A 13,207-nucleotide genomic window follows, 5' to 3' on the forward strand; every position below is an offset into this window, starting at 1 on the left:
CAAAGCAAGTTTAATAATAAAAGACTACTGGAATGTTGTTTAAAATTGCAGCCCTATCTGAATCATGAAAATTTAATTTTGACTTTACTGTCCCTTTAATATTCTTTAAAAGTCACGACAATACTTTTTATGTTATTTAGTAAAGTATTCTTAAAAAAAATATGAATAATGCAACACTATATATAGAGATACAAATCACCTTTGCACCTGTCGTAATGGTATAAAGATAAATGGAAATATTACTATAAATTAACAAGTGTAGAAAAAAGTTACTAATTCACTTATTGTTAAATATAGGTCAAGCCTTTTTTCTTACTTGTCTTCTGCAATTGCCCTGACTATTGGACATTTTAAAGGGACATTCCAGTCAAAACTGAAATGCACATAGATGAATTACATACTTGAATAGAAACATATTTGAAATATAAATATATTGGCAAAAAATGTTTTAGGTAAAACTTATCACTGTTTTAGTGTTAACATTTTTCTATGTGTGTGCATGTGAAGCATAGCTAGATATTCTTAGTGCACCAGCATGTTAAATACTGCAGCTGCTCAGAACACCAGTGGGGCTTTATCATGTCAGCAATTAACAAATTGAGTCATTACCAGATGGTATAAGTGTTGTGTTTAAAATGCTGGTGCACGGTGCATACTTAAATACACTTTTGAAACAGCTATAGCTTTTATTAGAAGCATTTTTGCTAATAAATCTATTTTTTTAAAAATGTTTCTTTTAAAAACTGAAATGTATCCATGTGAATTCTAATTTTGGCTGCATTGTTCCCTTAAAGGGACACTCAATCAAACTTAAACTTTCATTATTCAGATAGAGCATGCCATTTTAAACAACTTTCCAATTTACTTCAAATAACAAAATGTGCACATTCTTTTTATATTTAAACTTTTTGAGTCACCAGCTCCTACTGAGCATGTGCAAGAATAAGTGTGTATGCATTTGTGAATGGCTGATTGATGTCACATGGTACGTGTATGCATTTGTGAATGGCTGATGGCTGTCACATGGTACAGGGGGAGTAGATAAAAAATCTACTACTCATTTGAAGTTCAGACTAAGTGCTATTCCATTGTCTTGTTATCTTGCATTTGTTGATTATGCAAATCTACTGTGTTGACTGGTCCTTTAAGCACTGGGCAGGGCTGGATTTACCGCCCATTTGCCTGTAGGCACTAAATTCTGAAGCGTCCCTCCAGCTCCCTCCCGCACTCTCCGCTCACCGTTCAACTATGTGCCGGCATCCTTAACCAAGATGGCCACTGGCTGACCGTTATTTATAATAGACAGAGACAGGCTTCTAAAGGCCTTATTATAAAATGGGCATAACCAGGCTTCTATTTTTGAATAATTTGTTCAAGTTCAAAAGCAAACAATCCTATATTATAAAAGACCAGGTATGTTTGTCCGATGCAGTCATGCGCAGTAGAGACTGCAGCGCGAGACAAACATACCTGACCATAAGAAAAAAAACTCTCACTACATCACAACTTATTTATAAATTCATAAAAACTTGTATCCACCCCTTGTGATGTCGACCAGTCATTTTCTAATAACTGTTCATCTTTTAGGGCTTTGAATGAGTTTTACTGGGGCAACAGCATCACAAATACTGCTTCAAAAGGTTGAAGAATAAAAAAAAAAACCAAAAAAAAAAACAAGTTAGTGCAGGTTAACATACGTACAAAAGCAAACTAGAAATGAGTTAAAGAGAATTAAAAGAAAAAATAAGAAAAAAGCAGGCAACCTTTCTTAGCTTTAAGATAATGAGACATAACCACAAGATCGTTTCTTTATGAATTCTGCATGCTGGGCCTAGTGTAGCTGACAAATCCTCACCACGCCTCTAGAACGCCCTGGAAAAGCCATGGTCGGCCCCTCAAGACACATTTCTTTCTATCCAGTGAGACTACTTAAACATTATTACAACAAAACAGACATGCAAATAGTTTATTATCCTATTATATAAAAGGCCAAGTGTGTTTGTCCGAAGCTGTCATGCGCAGTAGAGACAGCAAGAGGACAAACACACCTGGCCTTACCTGACAATACATATCAGGTAGGGGCGTGGCCGGGTGCGTTCGGCGCGACAGAGAGGGGAGAGAAATAGAAAGAGAGGGGGAGAGACAAAAAGAGATAGAAAAGAGCTAAAGAGAGGGGGAAGAGCAGAAGAGAGGGGAAAGTGCAGAAGAGAGGGGGGAGAGAGAGAAAAAGAGAGGGGAGAGAGACAGAGCAAAAGAGAGGGGGATAGAGGGGGGAGAAAGAGCAAAAGAGAGGGGGGGGAGAAAGAGCAAAAGAGAGGGGGATAGAGGGGGGAGAAAGAGCAAAAGAGAGGGGGAGAGAGAGAGGAGGGGAGAGGGGGGAGAGAGAGCAAAAGAGAGGAGGGAGAGAGAGAACAAAAGAGAGGAGGGGAGAGAGAGCAAAAGAGAGGGGGGAGAGAGAGAGCAAAAGAGAGGAGGGGAGAGGGGGGAGAGAGAGCAAAAGAGAGGCGGGAGAGAGAGCAAACGAGAGGGGGGAGAGAGAGAGCAAAAGAGAGGTAGAGCGAGAGAGAGCGCCAAAGAGAGGGGGAGAGAGCGCAAAAGAGAGGGGGAGAGAGTACAAAAGAGAGGGGGAGAGAGAGCAAGGGGTGGGACCGCTGTACTGCAAAAAATGGCCCATGTGAACGGGCTTTAAGACTAGTTACAAATATTTACACAAACCATTTTGAAACACTGTTTCTTAAGCATTGTGTTTGTAATTGCTGTTTTTCCGTGTTGCTAGCGGTTACATGCGCTGTATCATGTGTTGGGCAACTCTCACAACTATAGGCATGAACACCAACTAGCGAAATGGTAGAACTAATTTTGAACATGATATCACCATTACAAAGCCCCCCTGCAAACTCACGAGTGTTTATGCATGTAAGCCATTGAGCTGTTTTTAAGGAGAGGTTTCCCATTCATCACATGTGAAACAATGATTATCTGAAGCCCTACAAGGGCACCAACTGCTTTGTGCATGTGCTATACACTTCACAACCATCTGTTATAGGAGAAAAGTGTCCATGGCACTATCAAAGATGGACCCCGAGGGTAAAATGCTTACACATATGGTAATCACCAGTTATGTGATGTAGAATAGAGAGTGGTTCATCTGGAACAAGTGGTCAAACATTTTAAGCCAACCTATGTCACACCAAAGGCTACCCTTCCAGGTCTTGCCCCCAGCATGCATCTTGGATTGGAATAGTATTATGTGGGGGCATTGGCATCTCTCTACTAGATTTCTGCCAGTCCTGATCTTATGGATTAGTGCCCTGCATATTTGACTACACCCCCCTGATTCTCATAGCACTACCCAGGCTATTATTATTTTTATTCCACAGCCACAAGTTTGGTTTACTCCTATTCTCATTAAGGTCCCACTGATCTAAAGTTCTCTGGTTTGGTAAGATGATCTAAGATGTCTCTTCATTACCTCGGGGACCTCAAAGAAATTTAGAAAGAAACATTTTACTTTGAGAGCTGTTAATCTAGCTATGCAGGGTTCTAGATGTGAAGGTGAGACACATACTGTAACGCCACTCTGGTTGTTGCCAGGGACGCAGTGGTTCCTGTGAGAGTGCGGCAATGATGTCATCGCCACACGTCTTTTCCGCTCTCAAGCCGGATCCTTTGAACTCCTTGGCGCGAATCGGCGCCTATGTAAGTACCTGCATAACATTCACTGCCCAAGTAAAGGTGTTACTGTGTGTGCTCCAAGGTGCTTTATTACTTGAATTGCCGGATTGCCTTAATATTACTTAACTCTGCTTGTCTGACTACTCTGCCTGTTTAACCCTTGAATTGCTGGATTGCCTTAATATTACCGAACTCTGCTTTTCTGACTACTCTGTCTGTTTAACCATTGCATTGCTGCTTTAAAATTACTGAACTCTGCTTGCCTAACTACTCTGCCTGTTTAACCCTTGAATTGCTGGATTGCGTTAATATTGATGAACTCTGCCTGTTTAACCCTGAACTGCTAAACTGCTGGATTTTCTTTTGTTGCTGAACCTCTGCTTGTGTCTGACCATTCTCCGCCTTGATCTTATTGCCGTGAAGGACTACCCTGTCTACCGTGAGTACTGCTTACCTCATTTCTTACACTCACTTTGTTCTGGGATATTTCCTTATCCTTCCACTTGACGCCGGGATAAGAAGACTACTGGCCAAGTTTGGTCTGATAGGGAAATATCCCACGGGCATTACACATACATTATAATATAACACTCAAAAATACCTCCAAAGATTTTGTATTATTTGATTTTTCTACATGCTGGTGAGTGATCTTCAGGCCTAATCCAAAAAAATCCAAACTGTTCTCACGAAGTATATATATATATTGGTATAATTGTTAAAATACATAAGATGTTAAGAGATAAACCGGCATTCTGTACCTATGTGCTGAACTATCTGACAGATGGTCGGCTGGAACAGGTCATTCATAGCCTCGGAGGACATCCGCAGCATTCCTTGCGATGACCACTTCACATAGTTTAAACTGCATTAGAAGCAAATAGAAAAAAAAGTTAATGATGATAGCAATTATTATTATTATTATTAATATCTGTAAAAAGCAACCATATTTTGCAGCAATCAGTACCTTACTGCGGAATATAAAATACAATATATTAAAACTTTACAGTGTAAATGGATACAAGTCTTCTAGGGCCCTGCTCTGAAGAGATTACACTCTAGAGGTTAGTGAGACAAAAAGTGGTTTGTAGCTGCACTAAGAGGTAGTTTCAGATACAATTTGTACAAAACATTGACCTTAACTGGTGCAGTGGGTGTGGAATTTCACAATACACTACCTATTTCTACTTTTATTTGTTGTTTAATTACTCTCACCTAGATTACAAGCTTTTGCTTTATAGAGGGTGCAAAACGAACACAACAAAAGTTGCGTTATTGCACCCTCCATAGAGCTGCCATTACAAGTTTCATAAAAGCCGCCTTGTGCGTGCAACAGGGGAGTATTATGGCCTAGGCCAACAAGGCCGGTGCCTAGGGCAACAGATTTGGGAGGGGCAGCAAATCTGCCCTATCCTCTCTCTAAAAGCCAGCACACAGTACAGTGAGCGATAAAGTGCAGGCTTTTACAGAGAAGACAAGGCACGTGCACTGATCAAGGTCACTCTTTACAGGCAGTGCTCCTTTAAACCGTTGCTTCATTTAGAGCTGCCGGCATTTTTGCAGTGGAAGCGCTCTTGGTGAGAAACTTGCCCGGGGATATGCTTACAAGGTGAGGCTGGAGAAGACCTTGTGCCGATATGCTGCCTCCCCTTGTCAGCTGTGGTGGATCTGCGAGTGCAGTGCTTATTGCAGGTCTTAGTTACTAACAGACTGGATGCGTCTGTGCACTGCTTAGATCAGTCTGTGATGTCTAATCGTAAACTCTCAGCGCTAATGTATGTTAGCTACTAATAGCTAGCTCTCTCTGCATTCATGTGATGTCTAATCATAAACTCTCAGCGCTAATGTGTATGTTAGCTACTAATAGCTAGCTGTCTCTGCATTCATGTGATGTCTAATCATAAACTCTCAGTGCTAATGTATGTTAGTTACTAATAGCTAGCTCTCTGCATTCATGTGATGTCTAATCATAAACTCTCAGCGCTAATGTATGTTAGCTACTAATAGCTAGCTTTCGCTGCGTTCATGTGATGTCTAATCATAAACTCTCAGCACTAATGTATGTTAGCTACTAATAGCTTTCTCTGCATTCATGTGATGTCTAATCATAAACTCTCAGCACTAATGTATGTTAGCTACTAATAGCTTTCTCTGCATTCATGTGATGTCTAATCATAAACTCTCAGCGCCAATGTATGTTAGCTACTAATAGCTGGCTTTCTCTGCATTCATGTGATGTCTAATCATAAACTCTCAGTGCTAATGTATGTTAGCTACTAATAGCTAGCTTTCTCTGCATTCATGTGATGTCTAATCATAAACTCTCAGCGCTAATGTATGTTAGCTACTAATAGCTAGCTGTCTCTGCATTCATGTGATGTCTAATCATAAACTCTCAGTGCTAATGTATGTTAGCTACTAATAGCTAGCTTTCTCTGCATTCATGTGATGTCTAATCATAAACTCTCAGCGCTAATGTATGTTAGCTACTAATAGCTAGCTGTCTCTGCATTCATGTGATGTCTAATCATAAACTCTCAGCACTAATGTATGTTAGCTACTAATAATTAGCTTTCTCTGCATTCATGTGATGTCTAATCATAAACTCTCAGCGCTAATGTATGTTAGCTACTAATAGCTAGCTTTCTCTGCATTCATGTGATGTCTAATCATAAACTCTCAGCGCTAATGTATGTTAGCTACTAATAGCTTTCTCTGCATTCATGTGATGTCTAATCATAAACTCTCAGCGCTAATGTATGTTAGCTACTAATTGCTTTCTCTGCATTCATGAACCCACGGAGTAAATAGTAAACAAACACTTAAAACGTTTCATTACTTGAATGATGGTAATTACAGTATGTTGTTGCATGTAAAGGGCAGTGAGTTTTCAAAGTGTGTTCTTCTTTCCCTCCCTTCCTTCTTTCCCTTTCTCCCGCCCTTCCTCAACTCCTTCCCTTATTTCTTTCCCTCTCTTACTGCCTTCCTCCCTCCCTTCTTTCTCTCAACTCCCTCCCTTGCTCCCTTCTATCATTTTCTTTCCCTCCCCCATTTTCTCCTCTCCCTACCCACTTTTCTCTTCTCCCTTCCTTCTTTCTCTCCCTTTTCTCCCCTCCCCTTCTTTTCTCTCCCTTCTCTCAGGGAGAAAATGGTATGAGGTGCATGCAATTCAACCCACCCGTATGCAAGTGTTTTGCTAGCCATTTTTTTTTTACACACTGACCAAAAAAATATTAAGGGGAAAAAAGGCCTAAAACCTTTTTTTTTTTTCTGGGGGAGGGGGCAGCAGAATTTTGAGTGCCTAGGGCAGCACAACACCTAAATATGCCCCTGGCGTGCGATATGGTTGCGATGAGCTCCATACCGCACAAAATCCAAGCGCTGCTTTGACGTGCTTGTGCACGCTTTCCCCATAGACATTAATGGGGAGAGAGTGTTAGAAAAAAAATTAACACCTGCGATAGCGGAATGAAAAGCTCCGTAACGCAACCTCACTGATGTCTATGGGGAAAAAAGTTACGTTTAAACCTAACACCCTAACATAAACCGCCGCCCCCTACATCGCCGAGACCTAAATAAAGTTATTAAACCCTAATCTGCCGCTCCCGACATCGCCGCCACCTAAATAAAGTTATTAACCCCTAATCTGCTGCCCCGACATCGCCACCACCTACATAACGTTATTAACCCCTAATCTGACGCTCCCAACATCTCCGCCACCAAAATAAAGTTATTAACCCCTAATCTGCTGCCCCCGACATCGCCGACACCTTTAAAAAAGTTATTAACCCATAATCTACCGCCCCCAAAATAAATGTATTAACCCCCTAAACTGCGTCTCCCGATATCGCCGCCACTATAATAAAGTTATAAACCCCTATTCCCCCACACCCCAACATCACCCACACTACAACAAAGATATTAACCCCTATTCTACCGCTCCCCGACATAGCCGCCACTAAATAAAGTTATTAACCCCTAAATGTCTGGCCTCCCACATCACTGCCACTAAATAAACCTATTAACCCATATACCAACAGCCCCCCACATTGCAAAAAAGGAAATTTATGCTTACCTGATATATTGATTTCTTCTATGATACGACGAGTCCACGGATTCATCCTTTACTTGTGGGATATTATCCTCCTGCTAACAGGAAGTGGCAAAAAGCACCACTGCAGAGCTGTCTATATAGCTCCTCCCTTGACTCCACCCCCCAGTCATTCGACCGAAGGTATAGGAAGAAAAAGGAGAAACTAAAGGTGCAGAGGTGACTGAAGTTTTAAACCAAAAAATAATCTGTCTTAAATTGACAGGGCGGGCCGTGGACTCGTCGTATCATAGAAGAAATCAATTTATCAGGTAAGCATAAATTTCCTTTTCTTCTATAAGACACGACGAGTCCACGGATTCATCCTTTACTTGTGGGATACAATACCAAAGCTACAGGACACAGATGAACGGGAGGGACAAGACAGATACCTAAACGGAAGGCACCACTGCTTGAAGAACCTTTCTCCCAAAAATAGCCTCAGAAGAAGCAAAAGTATCAAATTTGTAAAATTTGGAAAGGTATGAAGGGAAGACCAAGTCGCAGCCTTACAAATCTGTTCAACAGAAGCATTGTTTTTAAAAGCCCATGTGGAAGCCACCGCTCTAGTAGAATGAGCTGTAATTTTTTCAGGAGGCTGCTGTCCAGCAGTCTCGTATGCCAAACTGATGATGCTTTTCAGCCAAAAAGAAAGAGAGGTAGCCGTAGCCTTTTGACCTCTACGCTTTGCAGAATAGACAACAAACAGAGGAGATGTTTGACAGAAATCCTTGGTCGCTTGCAAGTAAAACTTCAAGGCACGAACCACGTCCAAGTTATGTAACAGACGCTCCTTCTTAGAAGAAGGATTAGGACACAGAGAAGGAACAACAATTTCCTGATTAATATTCTTATTGGAAACCACCTTAGGAAGGAATCCAGGTTTGGTACGCAAAACCACCTTATCAGAATGGAATATAAGATAAGGCGAATCGCATTGTAATGCAAAAAGCTCAGAAACTCTTCGAGCAGAAGAGATAGCAACTAAAAACAGAACTTTCCAAGATAGAAGTTTAATATCTATGGAATGCATGGGTTCAAACGGAACCCCTTGAAGAACATTAAGAACTAAATTCAAACTCCATGGTGGAGCAACAGGTTTAAACACAGGCTTAATTCTAACCAAAGCCTTAAAAAACGACTGAACGTCTGGGACATCTGCCAGATGCTTGTGTAGTAAGATTGACAAAGCAGAAATCTGTCCCTTTAAGGAACTAGCTGATAACCCCTTCTCCAATCCTTCTTGGAGAAAGGACAAAATCCTAGGAATCCTGATCTTACTCCATGAGTAGCCTTTGGATTCGCACCAATAAAGATATTTACGCCATATCTTCTGATAAATTTTCCTAGTGACAGGCTTCCGATCCTGAATCAAAGTATCAATGACCGACTCAGAGAAACCCCGCTTAGATAGAATCAAGCGTTCAATCTGCAGGCAGTCAGCTGCACAGAAACTAGATTTGGATGTTGGAACGGACCATGAATGAGAAGGTCCCATCTCAATGGCAGTTTCCAAGGTGGCAGAGATGACATTTCCACCAGGTCTGCATACCAAGTCCTGCGTGGCCATGCAGACGCTATCAAAATGACCGAAGCCCTCTCCTATTTGATTCTTGCAATCAGACAAGGTAGGAGAGGAAAAGGAGGAAACACATAAGCCAGGTTGAATGACCATGGTACTGCTAGAGCATCTATCAGTACTGCTTGAGGATCCCTTGATCTGGACCCGTAACAAGGAAGTTTGGCATTCTGACGAGATGCCATCAGATCCAATTCCGGTGTGCCCCATTGATGAATCAATTTTGCAAACACCTCCGGATGGAGTTCCCACTCCCCCGGATGAAAAGTCTGATGACTTAGAAAATCCGCTTCCCAGTTCTCCACTCCTGTGATATATATTGCAGATAGATGGCAAGAGTGTGTCTCTGCCCATAGAATTATTTTGGAAACCTCTATCATCGCTAGAGAACTCTTTGTTCCCCCTTGATGATTGATATATGCTACAGTCGTGATATTGTCTGACTGGAATCTTATAAATTTGGCCGAAGCCAGCTGAGGCCACGCTTGAAGCACGTTGAATATCGCTCTCAGTTCCAGAATATTTATTGGTAGTAAGGACTCCTTCTGAGTTCACACACCCTGAGCCTTCAGGGAATTCCAGACTGCACCCCAGCCGAAGCTGGCCTGCGGAAGCACATTCCCTGGGACAGATGATCCTGTGACAACCACCAATGAAGAGAGTCTCTGGTCTCTAGATCCAGAGTTATCTGCGGAGATAAATCCGCATAATCCCCATTCCACTGTCTGAGCATGCACAGATGCAGTGGCCTGAGATGTAAGCGAGCAAATGGAACTATATCCATTGCCGCTACCATTAGTCCAATTACCTCCATACACTGAGCCACTGATGGCTGAGGAATGGAATGAAGTGCTCGGCAAGTAGTTAAGATCTTTGATTTTCTGACCTCCGTCAGAAAAATCTTCATGTCTACCGAGTCTATCAGAGTACCTAGGAATGGAACTCTTGTCAGAGGAACAAGTGAACTATTTTTTATGTTCACCTTCCACCCGTGAGTTCTTACAAAAGCCAACACAATGTCCGTGTGAGATTTGGCTAAATTGTAAGTTGACGCCTGAATCAAAATATCATCCAGATAGTTGAAAGTTCCCTCTTTTTTGGGAACCACGAACAGATTGGAGTAAAACTCCTGCCCTTGTTCTAATTTTGGAACTGGGCAGATTACACCCATGGTATATAGGTCTTCTACACAGCGTAAGAACGCCTCTCTTTTTATCTGGTTTACAGACAAACGTGAAAGATGAAATCTCCCCCTTGGGAGAGAATCTTTGAACTCTAGACGATATCCCTGAGTCAGAATTTCTAATGCCCAGGAATCCTGAACGTCTTTTGCCCAAGCCTGAGCAAAGAGAGAAAGTCTTCCCCCTACTAGATCCGGTCCCGGATCGGGGGCTGCCCCTTCATGCTGTCTTGGTAGCAGCAGCGGGCTTCTTGGCCTGTTTACCTTTATTCCAGGTCTGGTTAGGTCTCCAGACTGACTTGGATTGAGCAAAATTCCCCTCCTGCTTGGAAGTGGATGAGGAGGTAGAGGGACCGCCTTTAAAGTTTCGAAAGGAACGAAAATTATTCTGTTTGGCCCTCATTTTAACCGACTTGTCCTGAGGAATATCAGAAATGATCTCCTTTAGTTGAGGCCCGAATAGGATCTTACCCTTAAAAGGAATAGCTAAAAGCTTGGATTTAGATGACACATCAGCAGACCATGACTTAAGCCATAACACTCTACGCACTAAAATGGCAAAGCCTGCATTCTTAGCCGCTAATTTAGCCATCTGGAAAGCGGCATCTGTAATAAAAGAATTAGCTAGCTTGAGAGCCTTAATTCTATCCAAAATCTCATCTAATGGGGTCTCAACCTTAAGAGACTCCTCTAGAGCCTCAAACCAAAAAGCCGCTGCAGTAGTTACTGGAACAATGCACGCTATAGGTTGCAGAAGAAAACCCTGATGAATAAACAACTTCTTTAGAAGTCCTTCTAATTTTTTTATCCATAGGATCTTTGAAAGCACAACTGTCCACAATAGGTATAGTTGTACGCTTAGCCAGAGTAGAAATAGCTCCCTCCACCTTAGGGACCGTCTGCCACGAATCCTGAATGGTGTCAGATATGGGAAACATTTTCTTAAAAGTAGGAGGGGGAGAGAACGGAATGCCTGGTCTATCCCATTCCTTAGTAACAATGTCTGAAATTCTTCTAGGAACTGGAAAAACATTAGTGTAAGTAGGGACCTCTAGATATTTATCCATTTTACACAGTTTCTCTGGCGGGATGACAATAGGGTCACAATCACCCAGCGTCGATAAGACCTCCCTGAGTAACAAGCGGAGGTGTTCAAGCTTAAATTTAAAGGCCGTCACATCTGAGTCTTTTTGAGGAAACATCTTTCCTGAATCAGAAAGCTCTCCCTCAGACAGCAATTCCCCCACCCCCAAATCAGAACACTGTGAGGGTACATCGGAGATGGCCAATAAAGCATCAGAGGGCTCAGCATTTACTCTAATTCCTGACCTACGGCGCTTACCCTGTAAACCTGGCAGTTTAGATAATACCTCTGTAAGGGTAGTAGGCATAACTGCAGCCATATCTTGCAGGATGAAAGAATTAGACGCACTAGAAGTACTTGGCGTCGCTTGGGCGGGCGTTAAAGGTTGTGACACTTGGGGAGAAGTGGATGGCATAACCTGATTCTCTTCTGACTGAGAATCATCCTGAGACATACTTTTATCAGCTAAAATATGTTCTTTGCAATGTAAGGCCCTTTCAGTACATGAGGGACACATTTGAAGTGGGGGTTCCACAATGGCTTCTAAACACATGGAACATTGACTTTCCTGGATGTCAGACATGTTAAAACAGGCTACTAATGACCACAAACAGGCTTGAAAACACTTTATTTTGTGAAAAAAATAACAATCTGAATAAACGGTACTGCGCCTTTAAGAGAAAAAAAAGCATACAATTTTTCCAAAACTGCTTTAAAACGTTAAAATTCTATCAATTTTATGAGAAACGTATCCCAAATTATCAGGTAAGATTGCCCCACAAGGAAAGGAATACTTAACCCTTAAGAACAAAAAACGTTATAGCAAAAACGTTATAGTTAAACAAAAACACCCCCTGCACCTCGCCACAGCTGTGGCGCCTACCTGCCCTCAGGGGTCTGCAAAATCGGATTAACCCTTCGATTAGGCCCAAACTTGTCTGAAAAGCCCACCAGAGTTGGAGCTTGCTGCTTGCCTGGGAAAAACAACTGCGCAACTGAGGCGCGAAAATAGGCCCCGCCCATCAAACTCGATGTCTCACAGCCTTAACAATAACCGCACCAGAGCGGTCTAAAACCTAGCCATATGGGTTCATATACCCATCCAAGTGAAGCCATGTGTACCCTCCATTGTGAAAATAAAACAAAACGTTTGCCTTTTTTTTAGCTCCCAACACAGAAACGTTTGCTCACAAACATACTGTCATCAGTATCAACCATTTTTTATAGCCCAACATACAGGTCCAGTAATACCCCTCTCTATACATTTAGGATTACTGCTTACCCTTTCTCTCATGGGGATAATGTCAGCCAATTCGGAAATAACACAGTCTCTCCAGAAAAAAATGACTGAACATACCTCAATGCTTGCAGCATGAAAAACGTTCCTCACACTGAAGTTTCTTAAGTACTCCTCAGCCATTCTGTGGGAACTTCTCTGGATCTTAGTAACAACAGCTAAGATCATCAGTCTCCAGGCAGAAGTCTTCATCCATCTGCTGCCTGGGAACAAATAGCACTCACCAGTACCATTTAAAACAAAAAAATCTTGCTTGAAGAAAATAAAAACTAACATTTTATCACCTCTTGCACTTTACCCTTCCT

The 13,207-nt window shown here is 41.9% G+C and overlaps 1 protein-coding gene across 2 annotated transcripts in view; it reads right to left on the minus strand.

Moving 5' to 3' along the window:
• HSPA12B (heat shock protein family A (Hsp70) member 12B) overlaps positions 1–13,207 on the minus strand; it is a 184,174-nt gene that overhangs the window by 5,835 nt on the left and 165,132 nt on the right. For both annotated transcript variants that reach the window (XM_053704327.1, XM_053704328.1), the window contains exon 12: positions 4,434–4,537. In XM_053704327.1, the coding sequence (XP_053560302.1) occupies positions 4,434–4,537 (104 nt within the window). The remainder of the gene's footprint in view (positions 1–4,433; positions 4,538–13,207) is intronic.

The sequence above is a fragment of the Bombina bombina genome, chromosome 2 (assembly GCF_027579735.1).
Source record: "Bombina bombina isolate aBomBom1 chromosome 2, aBomBom1.pri, whole genome shotgun sequence".
NCBI classification, from domain to species: domain Eukaryota; kingdom Metazoa; phylum Chordata; class Amphibia; order Anura; family Bombinatoridae; genus Bombina; species Bombina bombina.